The 18,908-nt window shown below is 36.2% G+C and overlaps 2 protein-coding genes and 1 non-coding gene across 3 annotated transcripts; 1 reads left to right on the top strand and 2 right to left on the bottom strand.

The window, feature by feature from the left end:
• Positions 1-62: 62 nt before the first annotated feature.
• Positions 63-135, top strand: TRNAA-AGC (transfer RNA alanine (anticodon AGC)). The gene has a single exon. It is a non-coding gene; the product is annotated as a tRNA-Ala (tRNA).
• Positions 136-379: 244 nt separating this feature from the next.
• Positions 380-2,010, bottom strand: LOC114252659 (glutaryl-CoA dehydrogenase, mitochondrial). The gene has a single exon (XM_028187231.2). The coding sequence runs from the start codon at positions 1,742-1,744 to the stop codon at positions 473-475; it is 1,272 nt and encodes a 423-aa protein (XP_028043032.2). The 5' UTR covers positions 1,745-2,010; the 3' UTR covers positions 380-472.
• A 10,479-nt stretch (positions 2,011-12,489) lies between these two features.
• UGT39B1 (UDP-glycosyltransferase UGT39B1) lies at positions 12,490-18,516 on the bottom strand. The gene is made up of 4 exons (XM_089729145.1): positions 18,182-18,516; positions 16,672-17,270; positions 14,486-14,705; positions 12,490-14,112 (listed from the first exon to the last, which is right to left on the bottom strand). The coding sequence occupies exons 1-4, from the start codon at positions 18,417-18,419 to the stop codon at positions 13,607-13,609; spliced, it is 1,563 nt and encodes a 520-aa protein (XP_089585271.1). The 5' UTR covers positions 18,420-18,516; the 3' UTR covers positions 12,490-13,606.
• Between the last annotated feature and the right edge of the window lie 392 nt (positions 18,517-18,908).

The raw sequence follows: 18,908 nt of genomic DNA, 5'->3' as shown, positions 1-18,908 counted from the left end.
AAGGATGCAGCGGTAAATTACGATAGTGCTTTATATATACAAATTTTAACTGAAAGCACAAGGGGGGCGTAGCTCAGATGGTAGAGCGCTCGCTTAGCATGCGAGAGGTACCGGGATCGATACCCGGCGCCTCCAAGTCTTTTTGCAGTTCCATTCTGTTTTTTGAATATTCTCAAACGTTGCTTAATTTTTTTAATAGTTTCTATCTGTTTTCAATTATCCTGTTATCTTTTTAAGGTAAAATTTGTAAATTTTCGAACTTTAAAGAAAAATACATATTAACTAGCTCAATTTAAACTACTTATTACACTTAAATATTCAACAAAGCAACTGTCGTATTTCTTTTAATAAGCATTGTGAGGTAAAAAATAATAAACAATTTATTTATCAACGTATCTTTTTCATAAATAATTTAATATACAAATTTGATAAAAAAAATAACAGCATAACAAAAACCTTTTATTTGATGTTTTTAAGAAAAGGCTTGTAATCCAGTAATAGCCCTTCCTAATATAAGCGCATGAATATCGTGCGTTCCTTCATAAGTGTTGACTGCTTCTAAATTCATAGCATGCCGTATGATGTGATACTCGTCAGAAATCCCATTACCTCCAAGCATGTCTCTTGCTACTCTGGCAATTTCTAATGCTTTACCGCAACTATTTCTCTTAATTAAGGATATCATCTCTGGAGCTGCTTTATTTTCGTCTTTCAAACGTCCAACACGCAAACAGGCCTGGTAGCCAATATTTATTTCCGTCAGCATATCAGCCAGCTTCTTCTGTACAAGTTGATTCGAAGCTAAAGGCCGCCCGAATTGTTTCCTATCTAATGTGTACTGCCGGGCTATTCGCAAACACGTCTCTGCGGATCCGAGAGCGCCCCAGGCGATACCGTATCGCGCGTTATTGAGACATCCGAACGGCCCCTTCAGGCCCACTACATTCGGCAATAAATTCTCCTCCGGTATAACCACTTCGTCGAGCAATATCATTCCGGTTGCCGATGCCCGCAAAGAAAATTTCCCATTGATTTTGGGCGTATCTAAACCTTTCTTTACCTCGGCTCGTTCGACTATAAAACCGCGTACTTTACCTTCGTCATCTTTTGCCCAAACGATAATAATGTCAGCGATTGGTGCATTGGTTATCCAAGTTTTTGATCCTGATAAAACATAACATTTATTTTTTGCATCGTGTTTCGCTCTGGTAACTAAGCCTCCAGCGTCACTTCCGAAATTCGGTTCCGTTAATCCAAAACAACCAATTAATTCACCTGTAGCCATGCGTGGTAAGTATTTCTGTTTCTGGTCTTCAGTTCCGTACATATAAATCGAACCCATTGCCAAACTACTCTGCACACTCATCGCTGATCTATAAGAGGAATCAACGCCATCTAGTTCTCTTGTAATGAGACCATACGTAACGTAAGAAACTCCAGCGCATCCGTAACCTTTAATGGTACAACCCAGAGCGCCTAATTCACCGAGTTCATTATAGATTTCTCTATGGAACACCTCATTCCTATTTGCCTCAACCACACGAGGTAATAACTTTTCATTACAGTAGGCCCTGAATGAATCTCGCACTGCTTTTTCGTCGTCATGGAGTTGTCCATCTAAATTGAATGGGTCCACCCAATCGAAAGTCACTTTCGCATTTCTTGAATACGTTGTAGATAATGCCCTAATGCTATTTGATTTACACACCGTTGAAAGTATATATTTAGAAGTTAACGACACCATTATTACACATAAACAATGTTTCTTCCCTTTAATTATATATTATTCCTCGACAAATAGCATATAATTATCAATTCCTCTTCAACGAATTTCACTCGTAAATGAAATATTACTTATAAGTCAACTAACTACTTTTTACATCAGAATACTTTACGCTTCACTTTTTTCGACCTTACATTTACAAATTTTAACAAAACACTTCGATAACCTCTACTGACCCAATGACAACAACAAATTCACGATCTTCACAGGCTAAACTAAATATTACTGCTGCTAACTTCACATCTGTTCCTTCGCACGTCATGCTTTTCTATGTGTGCGTTCTTATCTATTTCGTGATTCGTCTGTCAATCTATATTCAATTCAATTTTCATTGCTATGTCTCCTTCATAGGTTTTAATTTTCTTTGAATTATTTCATATCAATATTAGCTTTAGAATTATTGTTTTCTGTTTGGATAAGTTTTAAGTATTACATATTCAGTAAACTATTTATCGTGCTAGTAACATAAATGATAAGTTTGTTAAATGATAAGATAAAATGCACTGCCAGGGAGTTCCAGATTAACTTTTTTGTATACCTATTTAGATTATTTTGTTCACATTTCACTATGAAGATATCATAGTCAATGTGAAGTTGTTTTTCATTAATTTTTTTATTAGTACTTTCCCTTTCGTCCACTTTATTTCATACTAGCTTATAATAATAATAATAAAACATTTATTTCAGAAAAAATCCATAAAATAATAATAATACAATAGTCAGCACACAAACAGTTCAACAATACAAATAGAAAATGAACAATATACTAATTCAATTAATTAAATATACAAAGGAAATGAATTAGAAACACATAATTATATCAATACAGTAGTAACCACTCTATGTCAATATTAGCTATCATTATGTCAATCAGTCAATTAATTTGGAGAAAAAATAAAATAAAAAAGAAAATCATACACATTTCATAATGAAGAGTAAAATAATAATAAGGATATGTCAGTCTTGTCCGGTAATTATACACATCCATTTATGTTGGATCGGACAATCAGCGCGAGAAGCAATCATCCCGAGGATGCCATTACTACTGTCTCTCACTCGTCTTAAAAAAGAGGCAACCTTTTTTCGGATTATAGCTTGATAGCCATCCGTCCGGGCATCAGCAAACATTTGCGACGCACTGCAGTAGGGAGGCAGCCGCAATAGCACCCTGAAGATGTTGTTATACTGAACGCGCAGGACCCTGGCAGCCCGCTGAGTATGTTTCACCCATAGACTGCTCGCGTAAAACGATTGGCAAAATGCCTTAAACAAATAAATTTTTACTGGGGAGGAGCACCGAGCGAATCTACGGGCAACCATGTTTCCTCGGACCGCCAATGCCCTGCGCTCCCGCTCCAAATCTGCGTCATCGGACAAATCATCCGTTACAATGTGGCCCAGGTACTTAAAACTGGTCACTCTCTGCAGTTCCTCATCATATAATTTAATTGAAGGAACACAAACTGGAACAGGTGCACCTGACTTACCCTTGAAAAGCAGAACTTTACTTTTTGCTTTACTGTAGGTCAGTCCATGCTCCCCAGCGTAGGTCTCGCATATAGCCAGCATCTTACGAATAGCACCTACCGATGGTCCCAGCAGCACCATATCGTCCGCGTAGCTAATATTATTGACGCATACACTATCAATATGACAACCGGTATGAGTGCTGCTGAGCTCACCGATAAGGTAATTTATGTACAAGTTAAATAACAAAGGAGAGGTCAGCCCCCCCTGCCTCACGCCACACTCCATGCCATATGGCCCGGACAAAGCTCCCGCCCATCTCACCTGGTTCCGCTGGCAGTGGTACCATTCCTGTAACACTGATATGACCTCAACCGGTATACCCGCCCTGCCCAGTTTGTCCCAAAGCTTATCGTATAGGACTGTGTCAAACGCCTTAGACAAGTCTAGGAAGCACGCGTATACCGGTGTTTTCCTGTCCGTATAGTACTGAACAGCTTGCTTAAGACATAATATCGCACTTTCAGTGGAAAGCCCATTTCTGAAACCGAACTGGGCTTCATGCAGTTTAATATGTTTGTTAAGAATGTTATCAAGCAAGCCGTCCAACACCTTGGCTAATATGGTCGCAAGAGAGATGGGTCGATAGTTATTCATATCCGAAACGTCCCCAGTTCTGTTCTTAATAATTGGAATCACTATAGTTTTAGTAAGTTCCTCTGGTAAGTAACTATGGCAAAGGCAGAGATTATAAAACAAGGATAGGACGCGTGGCAGGTGGACTCCAGCATGCCTAAGATGCTCGATGCTGAGACCATCATATCCAGGGGATTTACCTCTATGCATGCTGTTAATAACTCTTTTAACCTCCTTCGATGTAAAACTGATATCCCTTTTCTGGATGATGGTTCCAGCAACGGGCGACCGAAACACACCAGTATTACGATGCGGTGTCACCTTGAAGTGTTTACTAAACGCATTTGCAATCAAGTGATGGTCAAAAATACCATTAATACTCACAGGAAGGCCAGGTTTCTGGTTAAATTTTCCGGTATCTTTCCAGAACTGTGGGAAATTATTAGCGGAATGATGGGATGCAAGTGAATCCATTTTAATTATTATTATTTATTTATATTATATTTATTATTATTATTATTAAGTTTCCATGATAAAAACCCATTTTATTACCAGTATTAAAGCATTATAATAAAAAGCAACAACCTCTAAAAACGCAGCCGCAAAATTAAGTTGAATGCATTTAAAAATGTGCAGAATGTCACGCAAAGCAAATTTGCTACAGAAACAGCTGAACTTTTTCTAGGGCCGTGGCTAGGCTAAACAGTTCGTGCAGTGCAGTCCATTTTTATAGGAAGTACTTGTTTTAACAAATCTTGGAAATAAACTAATGAAGTTAGGCGATGGATTTTTATTTGGAGGTAAGTTGTTTGAATTGTTAAACTAAAATTACGTATATTTGATGACGGGCTTAAAATGTTGTGATTTAAAATGTTATTTCAAATTTTCCTCTATCTCTCTCTCTCTCCCTTGGTTTCTTGTCTCTTGTTTTTGCTATTTACTTTATTATGTAATTAAGGTTTAAATATTGAATAAAACGCTAGTATCTTACATTCCTGTTTTCATAATATTATTATCTGACATAAAGCCCTTGCAACTCATTTTAAAATATTAAAGCAATGTTCGTTTGAATATAAATTATTACATTGAGTTGTAGGCAATCTTACACAAAGCAATCATTTCTAATTTAATTTCCTAAAAACACCTTGTAGTAGTGGCCACATAAATTTGTAATTACAATTAGTATTAATTCCGAGTTTATTTTATTCATTTTTTCATATTTTATTTTGTTCAGTGTTGTATGTTCAATCTTACTGATGTTTTCATTTTGACTCTGCTTAGTACATTTATTTATAAGCATTCAATTTAAAAATTTACGAATTAAGCCTCGATACATATTAGACCTCCGCTGTATGTTTTTTATTGCTTATGCAATCTAAATTGGTGGACGAGCTTATGGCCCACTCAATGTTAAGTGGTCACCGTAGCCCGTAGTCATGTACTATGTAAATTTCGCCACCCACCTTGAGACTGGAGTCTTAGCCTCAATTTTTACAGTACAACGGCTACCCTATCCATCAATCCTAGTAATTTCCCTGATTATAAATGTCGCAGGTATGATTTTTTTATTACATAATGTTATTCCTTCACTTGACAATCTGCAGATGATGGAAGCAGACCGCAAGCCCAACTAGTGTTAGGGCCCTACCGTAATAAACGACTTGCACTCTTACACTCGACGTCCGATCTCCGTCCGGGGCAGGACCCGGTCAGAGTAGGGTGGGTCCCGCGATCAACACTACAACCAGACTCGCGGCGTCACCCCTAGGACGCCCGACCGACAGGTCATCGAGGAGATAGTCGACGACCTACCGTATCAGGGCCGCAGCCCCTGACGTATTGTCCCGTCCTTCTGGTGCCAGCGCGCTAGAGTGACGGTAGCGTGCGGCGCAGCGTCAACACCCTCAGGTCACCCCGTGACCATCATTGAAGGAGGCTATCTCCTCACAGGGGCCGTAGCTGAACGGACGCCCTCCTCCGACCCCCGGCTCGGCGGCGGCGGCACGGCGCCGAGAGGGAAGAAGAGCTCTCCCTCTCCCGTTCCGCCGCCTCCTTCTGCTAGATGGTGGACTCGCAGAACTCGAGCATCACCTGCCAGGACTCGTTACTGTCAACTATCGTAACCACGAGAGTCGGAAGCGACAAGTCCGGTCCTATTTTTGCAACGAGGACACGGTGCTGCTCCGCGAAAGCGGGGCAGTACGCGAGCGTGTGCTCCACTATGTCCTCATTGCAGCCACTGCAGTGGTGGCGTGGAGCACCTACATCACCCGGAAAGTGAGACGTCCTCGGTCGCAATTCACACAGTCTGAGAAGACCAGCCGAACCGCCTCGACGGTCCGTCATTCGTAAAAATGTCTTAAGTACGTATTTCATCAGAAAAATCGATACTGGTTCACGGGCTTCGAACACCGGCACAGCACAGATTACATGCAAATTTGCTTACAAGCTTCTGGTAAATGTAAAATGTATTTTATGAAAACTATTACATATGTATATAAAATGCACTTTTAAATATATAATCCAAAGCGAAATGAAGCTTTTGCAGTAAATAGATAAATAAAATATTAAGATCAACATTGCCAGTTGGTTAATGTTCGGTTCTTAATTCAATACGAGGCAGATGTATTTTATGAAATTTCATCAAAAAAGTTAGGGGTCCCGTTTCCTAACATCACGGTCCGACGTAGTGCGGTGAGGGTGAATCGTCTATAAATTATTCACTCTCTATTTGCATGACAAACGACGGAGAAAGCAAGGAAGCCCTAAGACCTTTAATGGCACCTCAACGTCCCTTGTTAACAGTATTTTACCTACTCTATCCTTTTACACTAAGCAGACTAAAGAGTGCCTTTAATGGGCCAGTGATTTCACCAGTCACATGCAAATGTTAGATTAGCATATTTTTTGGTAGCTTCGCTTGTAAGTAGACAAAAACGGCTATGACATTAACAACACTAATTGCTTGATGGATATAACTTGGCTGCGGCCTTATATTCTCCAAGTTAATTAAAGTCTAAAAGAAAATTATTTACATTCCCTACTGAATTATTTTATGAACACGATAAATCAGTGAGCAAGTTTACTAAAACTGATCCCATACCTTATTACATACGAAGTACGTTAATTTCGCACAGAGCTTTTCAGAAAGCTTCTTAAATATTAAAGCTAATGAAACTTTCCGTCGATCCGAAGTGCATAGACGAAATTCGATGGAGTCTGACGTTTCCAAAATTAGTATCGAACGCGGAACCCCTGCAAACATAAATGGAATAGTCATGTAGCTGAGAAGCCCAGTAATACGAGGTAATCTTAGAAGGTACGCTTATCTGCCAAACTTTGAAATTAACAATATTGACAGCCTGAAGCGATTTTAATTAAAAAAAAATACATTACTAAATTACATTACGAACTAAACATCTATTTGTGTTTTATGAAAAGTAAAACAATTAATAAGAAACATTTTTTTGTCTTAACCGACTCACGGCGTTTGGTCACGAATTCTCACAGACATCAGCAAAGCAGAACATATAAAACATGGCTTAGACTTATTTCAAATCTAGTTTGTAGAACGATATGTCACTCCATTTATGTAGTGCATGAAAAACGATTTTTGAAAAAGGATTGTTGATAAACGCGATTGTCAGATAGCATAGATGAGTTCTATTTCAGTGACAAGTAGAACGGTGCTAAAATAGAAGAGACACGATCTCAACCAATTTCAGTTTTTATGGGTCCTTAAAGATATACGGTACAAAATAGAGAGAGAACTAAAGTCCCTTGGAGTCAAACAAAGGCAGCTGGCTTTGTAAAGAATCTGTATTTCTTTAAACAGTGCACCACCAAAAATCATATTTTACAGTGAGATTCGACAGAGAATCAAATTCGACCTCATGTTATAGCTTCACTAACTACTAACAAAACCTACAAACAACTAGAAATCTCCTTCTTCTCCTGTTTCTGCTCCACTAGGCGAAGTCTGCACAACATACCATCCTGTAATACTTAATTTTATTAGTTTTACGATGGACTTCGGACTTTGTCAACCTTTTTCGAGAATGGTGTTACAAGAAATGTTAAGAAAATACTAGCGCCCGAAAAGACAATTCAGAGCAATATTAAATTTTAATATTCGACTCAAAACTATGTTACAGTTATCTGAAAATCCTGTGCATAGAGACTAGCCTCTCTTGCTTTCTCACAAATAGCAACCGAAACTAGTGGGATAGCAGATTGTAACACTGGATAAGGGGTATTAACTATATAAAAGTATACATACTATGTATGTTAAATTAAAATCAAATATGTATGCTACAATCAATTAATATAATATGTAGTAAATCTTAGACAAACATAAGGTTCATAAGATGCTGCTGAAATGCTTAACAATAGTGCCTTTTCTAATAATGAACAAATGAAAGAAAAAGTATAAAGATTTTTAAGCTAATAAGAAAATAACAACGATTTTTGATTAAATTAGTAATGGAAGCTTCAGATGACATGCCTATTCGCTTTTAATATAAACATTTTTGAAACGATTGAGGTGTACATATAATTTGTGTTTTCCGACGATTTTGATCTATTTTTTATCGATGACACGCTAATCGCTCTCCGCCTTCAACGTAGTCTCGCCTGAAGTCGGTTCCGCTACATCGTCAGAGATTAATGTAATCTGTTATAATTAGTCTACATCCAGAGATTGCTTCCCCAAGTCGACTATAATTGATTAATTCAAACCGAAAAGATCCATTGCGTATCGCAACATGGCGTTTTACCAGGGAAATTGAGCTAAAGACATGATGAATGTAAATTAATTTTATTGATTAATAAAATTTTGACGAATTTTCTATTTTTTTCAAAATATTTTGACTTTAGTTCGATTAAGGTAAGCTAAGGTAAGGAACAGGCTCTAAACATATGAAAATCGAAATAAAGTCAATAGTGAGAAATTTACTAAGTTGAAAATGAAAAAAATATATACCTAGTCAGGTCATAAATTCTGTCACATGTTTAATGTAAAATAATTGAAACAAGTTTATTCATTATGTAACCATTCATATACCAAAATGAACTTAACAAAACATAGATTCTTATGACACTAAAGTTTATTCAAAATGACCTCCGTGATTTTGAATACAGGCCTTCAATCTGCGCGGCCAGTCGTCTATCGCAGCACGAACGAGGTCCATGTCAATATCGGCGGCTGCCTTAATCAAGGATGTCTTGAGTGACTCCAAATTGGGATGAGGCTTTGAGCACGCCTTTTCCTCCAAGTGTTGCCATATCTTGTAATCTAACGGATTCAAATCTGGACTGGAGGAAGGCCAGTCTCCGTGCCGGATGAAGTCGATTTCACGCGCCGCCAGCCAGTCTTGTGTGCTCTTCGCTCTATGAGCTGGCGCCGAATCTTGTTGGAACACCCAGTGCCTGTTATTGAACATGGTATGAGTAACAGGTTCCACAAGGTTCGTCAGGACTGTATTTTGATACACAACTGCATTCGTTTTTACACCTTTCTCACAAAAATGTACCTCTGTTAAGCCCCAATAAGAAACTCCCAACCATACCATGAGCGAGGATGGAAAATGACCTCGTTGGACACGCGGAATACGGTTGCTCGCTTCTTCATTACTGTGTGCGTACACCTTATCATTTTGTTTGTTGTAGCTCTCTTCTACGGTAAAAATTTTTTCATCCGAAAAAAGAATTTCCCGATATTTTTTTCCCGCGTACCGCTTCAACAAAGCGCGGCATCTCTTTAGTCTCAGGTCCATTAGACGAGCATTCAAACGATGTCCTGTTTTTCTTCGATATGCCCGAAGCCCTAAGTTTTCATTTAACACCCTTTTCACCGTGGTTCTGCTTAACCCCATCTGAAGGGCCAACAGTTTCTGCTTCCGTTTGGGATTTCTTTGAATTCGCGCCTTCACAGCTTTTATCACTGCTGGAGTCCTAACAGACGAGGGCGACCACTTCTTGACCTGTCATCTACACTAGAGTCTTCATTGTATCGTTTGATGGTACGATAAACGAATATTTTGGTTATATTCAAATTTTTCAGTATGTTAAAAATTTGAATTGGCGCGTAACCGCAACGATGCAACGCAATAACTGCAACACGGTCTTCTTTAAGCGTCTACTCCATATTTAAAAATGAGTAAAATTCTAAAAGTATACATTTTTATTTTCATGAACAATTCGAAATTCGAATTCAATAAACTTTTTTGTGGCCAGCATTCTAAAAGAAAAGTTTTTACTGTGTGACAATACTTATGACCTGACTAGGTATATGTCGTGGTTAACGACTTTTAGTAATATTAAGACGTTGTTTCGACTATTATTTTAAATGATGAAATGTTGTTTTGATAAATATCACAAAATGTAGGGTAGACTCCGTAACGCCACAGTATAAAATGGCGGTACATGGACAGAGTCGTGGCATTCCGTGTCAGACAGTCATTCAGTCCGTATCAGACGGTCCGTCCGTCTCAGTCAGTGAGTCTCTGGTAGTCAGTCAGTCGGTCTGTCGGTATGTGGAACGAAGCTGTCGGTTTACCCTGTCATTGTGAAAGTTGTGTGTGTTGAGTTTCAATAATTATTATTCAAAAGGTTTTATTGACTTTTTATAAACTGAGTTCAACCAAATACGAGTGATGACGGAAACTACCGCTTAGCCATCCCTGACGTGCGCCACATATAAAACTAGCTGACTTCGTAGTGCCTCAATCGATAAATAAAAGACCGACGGGGGACACATCAATGGAAAAACAAAATTGTTATTTTTATTTAAATCCGAGCATTTTCATATTTATCTACCTTTTAAACCTTCTCTGGACTTCCACAAATAATTCAAGACCAAAATTAGCCAAATCGGTCCAGCCGTTCTCGAGTTTTAGCGAGACTAACGAACAGCAATTCATTTTTATATATAGAGATTACAACGTTGTATTAATTAATATTATTAAACTACGTAAATTACTATGACTCAAATAATATTTCATTGAGACTCGAGATCCGCCGAAGTCAGAACTTCGTAGACAATATTCGGAACTGCATAATTCCGAGATTGATCTCGATTTTCCAACTGTTTCGCATTGGCAGTAATCCCCAGTGTGAGACTTGCCCAACTACAAGTTTTAATTGCGTGCCCCTAATGAGCAAGTCCGGGGATACTACGTACCTTAAAATAGCGAATACTGTTCCAATTATTTAGTTGGAATTCGAGTTTAGCAGGTAATTAGTTTTTCTTCTAGAAAAAAGCATTTTTTTTTAATTCTAGTATAAAAATTACCAATTCGAGATTCGATTTCAGATCAGAAGATTATGAAGAAGTGTCATATCCGATCCTATGGACCCAATGGTAAACAATCGACATTGCCCTAAATACGTCATTACGGATCCTCCCGAACCATTAACGGTACTTTTAGGTACCTCAAGCACCGGTCATCGTCTTGGCCGAACCCGTCGCTTGCGACGAAGGGCTCGACGAGTAAACTAAATGTTTCTCGCCCGATCTTCTCAGTGGGTCGCGTTTCCGATCCGGTGGTAGATTCAGCAAAGCACTGCCCTTGCTAGGGCCAGTGTTAGCAACACTCTGGTTTGAACCCCGTGAGCTCACCTACACGTCAAGGAGAAGCTAAAATAGCCTCTCAAGGACTCAAGGCTATCAGCATAGGTAGGTAGGTAAAAATAAAAAGTGTTACCTGTTGTGTTATTTAAAAAATTGGTCTGCATTTATTACCCTGCCTATAATAATAATTATTAATTAATTTATAATTTTTTTTTTTTTTTTTTTTTTTCTTAAAGCCGATTACGTAAAATAATTTTAATATTAAACCGTAAAAGTATAATAACTTTAATTTCGACTATTTTATATCGAATAATTAAAACAGTTAAACATTTTACTTAAGAATGAAATAAAACTTTTTGATTAAAAATGCTTTTTTCATAATAAAAAACTTTGATTCTGACGGAGATGGTGTGATGTCTCAGTTTTCTGTACTATGTTGAATAGTGTGATTGATTAAGCTTACAATAAATTCTAGTTTAAAAACAAAAACTTAAAAACATCATTTTATAGAAAATCCAACAAAAAAATAAAAAAATAAATTAATTGTAAAAAAAGCGTGAGGTGCGCGGTGTCAATAATTTAAAATTAAATATTTTACAGATATAAGTACCTAGGTCTCATCATTTTAATACTCGTAGTATCTTAAAAAGCACGCTTTTTTTACAAAAAAATATTTTTTTATTGGATTATCTATAAAGGCGTGTTTTTTATTTTTTTTAAACTATTATTTATTTTTCTTTTTTTTTTTAGTTTAGTAATAAGCATTATGTATCATAAACTGTTCAATATTGTACATTCAGGCAAACACTACAGTTTTATAATTTGCTAAGTGAAAAAAGAAGGCGCTTCAAAGAATTTGTTGTTTTAACTGCCGAAAGTAAATAAAGGGTCTGACTGTTTAAAATATTGAATTGTCATCGGTCCTTGATAGGTATGCGAAATTTCGAGTTAATACGACATTTTGAAGGAGTCAAAATCATGTTCAAAGATTACGTTACATACTAACATAGATACTAAGAGAGAGAGAGAGAGAGAGAGAGAATACACTTTATTGCACACCAAAACACAATTTACATTCAAAAATAATCAAAAAAAAGCAGATACATTTGTACAATAGGCAATACTAAGTAAGATACGTAGGGAACTAATAAAAGCGCATTAAAAAGGGACCTCTGGCCAGTGTGTCTTTAGCTTTTTTCATTATTTTACAGTTTGTATATTACGAACAGTAAGACAAATACGCATGAACAGCACCAGACACTTCAATAGAATGAGGGAATGTGGACGCGTATACCTGCTGAAAGCCAGATCATTCTAAATTCATAAGCCAGACAGACTTTACTTTGGACTCACAGCGACCCAAGCTGAGTTGGGACAAAAGCGGTCTTTCGAGTAACAAAACCCTTGGCCAGACGAGTACAGGGCTTCGCTAAATTTAGAAACGAGATATAAATGTAATGTATCAAATAAACTATGCAATGTATGAAATGAAAATGTGTCAAATAAACAATGAATAATTGTAGGTTTTTTTGTTGTTGTTTTCTTTATTAATTGGCGCATTCTTTATTCGATTGATTGTACATTCTGATAGTGAGACCGCGAACGAGCTCATTGCCTACTTTTAGATTTGAGCCTAAATTGTCCATTGCTATCCAATGGCTGTCCTACATTTCTAATAAGAACGCCTAAACAGGAGATTTGCTCATATAAGCTGGTATAGGCCCCTCCCACGCTACTAACAATTAGATAGGAAGAAAAAATCTCCGATAAACCATTTATTAACTGGTTTTATTGGTGCACAATAATAATACGCCTTCAATTATCATTAAAGCCCATATTGTGTGGGGTAAAATACATAATATAATTACCATCACATATTAAGTCTAATTGAAAGATTTGACATTAACAGTTTTATAAAAGTATTTAACTATCCATGATTATAAAATTACAAAACAAAAAAAAAACAAACAGTTAAACAGAGAGATCAGAAAAAAACAAATATTTCGCATCATTAAAACTACCTAAATATTTGACTTCTTCAAGTCAATATCATTGAGTTTCTTACAGTTTTCTACGATATCTTAATTATATTTTTCACTTTTCTATGCTATAATAAAGACTAATGTTAAATAACAACAGTATAACAAATATCAATCAAACTTTTTTCTAATAAGTCTCTCAGGAGCTTTCAATTTATGCAATATGAAACTACTTAGTTTGTAAATAGTGTAAAAAAATGTTAACACTACTGCTAATATGAAACCATAAACATCTAGCATTGCGTATTGGATCCAGTGCAATTTTCTGGCTGGATTTTTCATAAAACTAGCCCCATTATGCCTTATAATATATTCAATCCAATACATAGCTGTATCTAAAGCAGTCGTCGGTCTATCTTTAAACCTAATGGACATCTCTTTAGCTTTGTCTCTGTAAGTATTGTTTGTAAGAAGCTCTCTCAAGTAATTATCTAAGTTTTGTTCTGTGATATCTTTGAATTCGAGTATTTTTCCAAATCCAATTTCTTCTGCTTGTAATAAATTATTGTATTGGTCAGCGTAAATAGGAACTCCAATTATAGGTACGCCGTGGAATATGGCTTCTTGTGTTCCGATCAATCCACCATGCGATATGAATACTTTGATATTTGGGTGGGCTGAAATTAAAGTATAGAATGGTGTAAAATTTATGTGAATGGTATTAGTGGTGAGTGTTAATCATAGCCGTTATGCTAAGTTAAGTTATGAGGCGTAATTCACCTAGTGGTGTTTCTGGTGGCGTAACTATCGTTTAACATTAGGCCATTGAGTTTTTCGCCAGTTATATATTTTGCTAATAAAAAAATCCACCTCCTGTGCCTGGCATTATACATATCTTATAACTAAAACAATTATTCATATTATTATATTTTTAAATTACCACGCTATTGTAAGCTTGTGATAATAAAAGTAAATTTGGCATTTTTATGACATTAATTAAATATGTTTCTTTACACGAATAATTTAATTGAATTTATTAAAACAACTTACATAATATTTCTTTTTGCGGTAGCCATTTTCTCACGACTAAATTATCCATTTTATCTAGACTGTTATCTTCCCATTTCCACACCACAGTCTGCTTCAGTTTCTTAATTACATTCAAAAATACATTTCTTTTTTCTAACGGTAGTTCAGCACTACGCACGTTCGATCCAAAGTTAATGTAAATGACTCCATGCTTTGCTTCGTCTAAAATGTTTTGCAAATCCTGAAAATATAATAATTTTTAAAGTTTAATTTTATACTTATTTCATGGTATATTCAGTTGAGTGCATTGATTCCTTTATAGTAAAAAAATATAAAGTTAATATTAAAGTGAAAAATGCGGCGGCTTCAAATTTTAGTCTCCATCGAAAAATAACCCTTAAATTAATAACTTTATAATAATCATAATAACCCTTAATTACGGTTAAAATGGTCATTGATTGGATTTGCATTCGAGTTGCCGATGTCATCAATTATTTAATACGCGAGAATATAAATACAGGATATCATTGCACTATCGGATAAAGCCAGACGACTACTGTTAAATAACATTTTTTATAAATTAAGTCTAATTTAAAAATAAATATTTTCCCCCAAGAACATAATATGAACGTGCGAAGTACAATTAAGTATTAGCCATCCTGTTCATTCTATTATTCAGACGAATACTTCATTGTCGTATAATCATGACGTGCAAATTTCTAAGTTACAGTAATTTAAATAATAGCCCACCATGAAATATATTTACAATCTCGGCTAATGACAATGGCAAATTATAGCTTATACATTCTGTTATAATACTTGAAATAAAATGAAAATAATTAAGTCATACAGTCCTCAATTCGCTTTTGCTCTGTAAAATTAAGCTTTTATTGTAGGCTAATTATTCTCGATATGCTAGTTAAGAAGTTATTCAGTTTAAAAAAAGGAGTAGGTATTGCCAAACGTCACCTTCTCCGTATCGGCTTACCAAACAAAGGTTCTGGATTTTAAAACTTCAATGTATTCTCATAGGAATTTGTACGAACATATGATAAAGAGTATTGGTATTTGGAGTCTTGAGTTTTATTAAATTTGATTAAAATAATTGGTGCGGTGTGTTAAATTTGAACCGCCTCGTAAATTTCTCCCACAAAGCAATCACGTGATTAAATTTAAAACATAGAATGCGATAATAATTATTCCTACGCATTTTAAAATTTTAATCAGTTTCGTCAAAACATCAGAATTTTAATAATGCCCTCTGAGAAGTTAATTTTTTTATTTTGCCGAAACAGATTATTAAGTAAATTGCACTATTCCGTCTGAGACAAGATGTGTAAGTGTCAATAGCATTTTAATACCGGTTGTAGGACGTCGTCTAAGCCGACACAGGTAGCTGAAAGTTGGGGCAACCGCTGTACTACAGAACTGGAACTTAGAACTCATGCCTCAAGATGGGTGGGGGTTGATGGATGTATGGATGGGTGATCTCATTCACGTTGTTAATATCTATGAGCTCCAGTAACCGGATAACACAAGGTGGGCCGTGAGTTCGTTCGACCTATAAGTAATAAAAAAATCGTATCAGTGATCTTCGTGTCGATAAACATGACTGCTTCGTGGTAATAATAAATAGAATGACGGTATTATTTCTTGGGTGACGAACTGACGTCTTACATTATACTGAGTTTTCCACCCACTGAATTTCTGGTTGGATCTTCTCAGTGGGTCGCGATTCCAATCGCGTTGTAAAAATCAGCGAAGCACTGCTCTTGCTAGGGCTGGTGTAGCATGTCCTCCCAGGTTAAGCCCCGTGATCTCACCTACTAGTCCGCGCGTAGTTGGAATAACCCCTTAGGATATCAACGATTATGTAGAAAAAAACTTACATGTCCTACTCTACCTTGATATACCTTGATACCTTGATATCTAATAAGTTATGCGCATTTGATCGTCATAACATTTTTCGTATATTTTGTTGTATGTTACATACATGGTCATTATCAGATAATAAAATCTGTCCCCAGTGTCAAAATATCACCAGAGCAAACATAGTAAATATAACAAAGCAATTCGTCGTAATAAAAGTAAATTCTAACTTCTTTAGCCCAACACTAAGGTTAATTTGACGATCGACATCAAAGTCGGGGAATTAAAAGATGCCAGCTGATGTACTTCTCAGACATGCCGAGGCTGAAAATACTCACCGCGGGCAGCTTAGTGTCACTCTTGGAAAGATGCACTCCGCCAATTTCAATAATATTGGGAAGATACGCAGCTGGAGTATCAAAACTGAAGTGTCCATTAATTAGTATCAGGGAAGCATTCTTTTGCATCTCAAGCAAAGTGGGCACTGGTTCTTCTAAATTTGGAATGTACTTCTTGACCAATTTCTCTTGTTCTTCTAAGTACCAATATCGCCACCAAACGTATTCGTAAACGGTGAAGTATACATTTCTTAACCTTGCGAAGAAACTAGTCGGGTTCCTCACTTCCAAAAATTCACCGATCACAGTGGCTAGCTGCAATGGGTTTCTTATCATGATGTTATGTCTCATACAGGTCCCGAATGTGGTAACTAGAACTAATGGAGCTTTGTATTTATATGCTAATATGTTCATCGCTTCCTGGAAAAACTGCTCGCAAATGACTAAATCGAATTTGTTGTCTTCAGCTAAAAAACTCTTCACTTCAGCTGAATTTAAAGTTACATTTGTGAATCCTAGTCCCCCTCTCCAGAGAATCATATCGTGAAATTCTTCAGTTGATACCCCGACCATGTCGAAAACGTTCGGTCTTTTGGTTCCTAAAACAGAAAGTGGTTAAAAATTAATTTGGACTATTAACTATACATTTAATTATAATTGCCTAAATATATATAATATTTTTTTTTATTGCTTAGATAGGCGGACGAGCTCAACGCCCACCCGGTGTTAACTGGCTACTGGAGCCCATAGACATCTACAACGTAAATGCGCCACCCACCTTGAGATGTAAGTTCTAACATCTCAGTATAGTTACAATGGCTGCCCCACCATTCAAAACAAAATGCATTACTGCTTCACGGCAGAAATAGCCGATGGAGGTACCTACCCATGCGGACTCACAAGAGGCCCTACCACAAGTAATTACGCAAACTATGCGGGTTTGATTTTTACTACACGATGTTATTCCTTCACCGTGGAAGTCAATCGTCAAATATCTCATAACAAATATTGGAATTGAATAAAATTAGTCATTCTTATAAATTAAATGAGATACATAAAATAAAATATTAAATCAAAGCATTTTTCAAGGTTCAGTTAATTATTAAAATTAGCAATTCATGCATATGCGATAACGTTATTCCGGTTTATTTCTAGAATATTATAATTAATATGGGCATTACTTTACAGCACTTAAATAATGAGAAATACGAAATTATTTTAAATTCAATTTTATGCAAATTGAATTTATAATTATTTATTTTAAATGAAATCATCAAACGATTTGATCTTTCTCACGTGAGCATTTTTTGTTGTATTATCTACTAGATATTTTATGATTCATAATCAATCATCTTCGTCATCACCATCAGCCCAATGTCGCTCACTTTATTAGATATTTATTTTATGCTTAGTAGTCAGGATAAAAAAGTTCAAATTCGTAAATATCGGACCAACAACAATCACCGACATGTTTTATGACAAATATGATATTTGTATAAACAGAGCTTACCTAGAACGTCCCATATTTGTTTCTGATCAACTTGTATCTGACGGTAATTTGCAGGAGCATTCTTATCTCGAAACCCAGTGATGACAGTCACATTGTGACCCCTTCTAGCCAGTTCTATCCCAATTGGCTTCAACATAATGTTGTGAGATTTAGAAGTAAAAGGCATCACATACAAAATATTGGCAGACTCACATAAGCCCGTCATTACAACAAACAAAAATATGAAACTGTTGAACATTTTATTAAATTGATTTATAACGAGTACGTTACACTAAACAATTGACAAGGAACAACAGCGACTGCTCACATCAGCTTGCTATGTATAAATAAGCAAATTGAATTGAATTCTGACGACTGAGCTAGATAGATACAGTACAGGCCTCTTCACATATTTTTTATCAGTTAGATAATGTTAATTACAAAGATGTGGACCAGTTTGTGTTCATATTAAATAACCGCACTTTAAATCATTTATTTCAAATTGGATAAACATTAAAGCATAATGATTGAATGTCAAAGAATGTTATCTCTATGACCGGCCACAAAAGATAGACACAGTCCTGAAAATAAACATCGAAGCAAACTCGGGCAGCTATTCTTTTTTACCCGACTCACAAAGCAGGTTTTTTTTATTACCTAAGCTTGTGGTAGCCTTGAGAAGCTAAGTCAGCGTAACCTAACAAATAGGTGAGCTAACAAATAGAGAATATATAATACCACCGGATCG

Source organism: Bombyx mandarina, chromosome 08 (assembly GCF_030267445.1).
Source record: "Bombyx mandarina strain Sakado chromosome 08, ASM3026744v2".
Lineage (NCBI taxonomy): Eukaryota > Metazoa > Arthropoda > Insecta > Lepidoptera > Bombycidae > Bombyx > Bombyx mandarina.
This window is presented reverse-complemented; position numbering and strand designations above follow the sequence as displayed.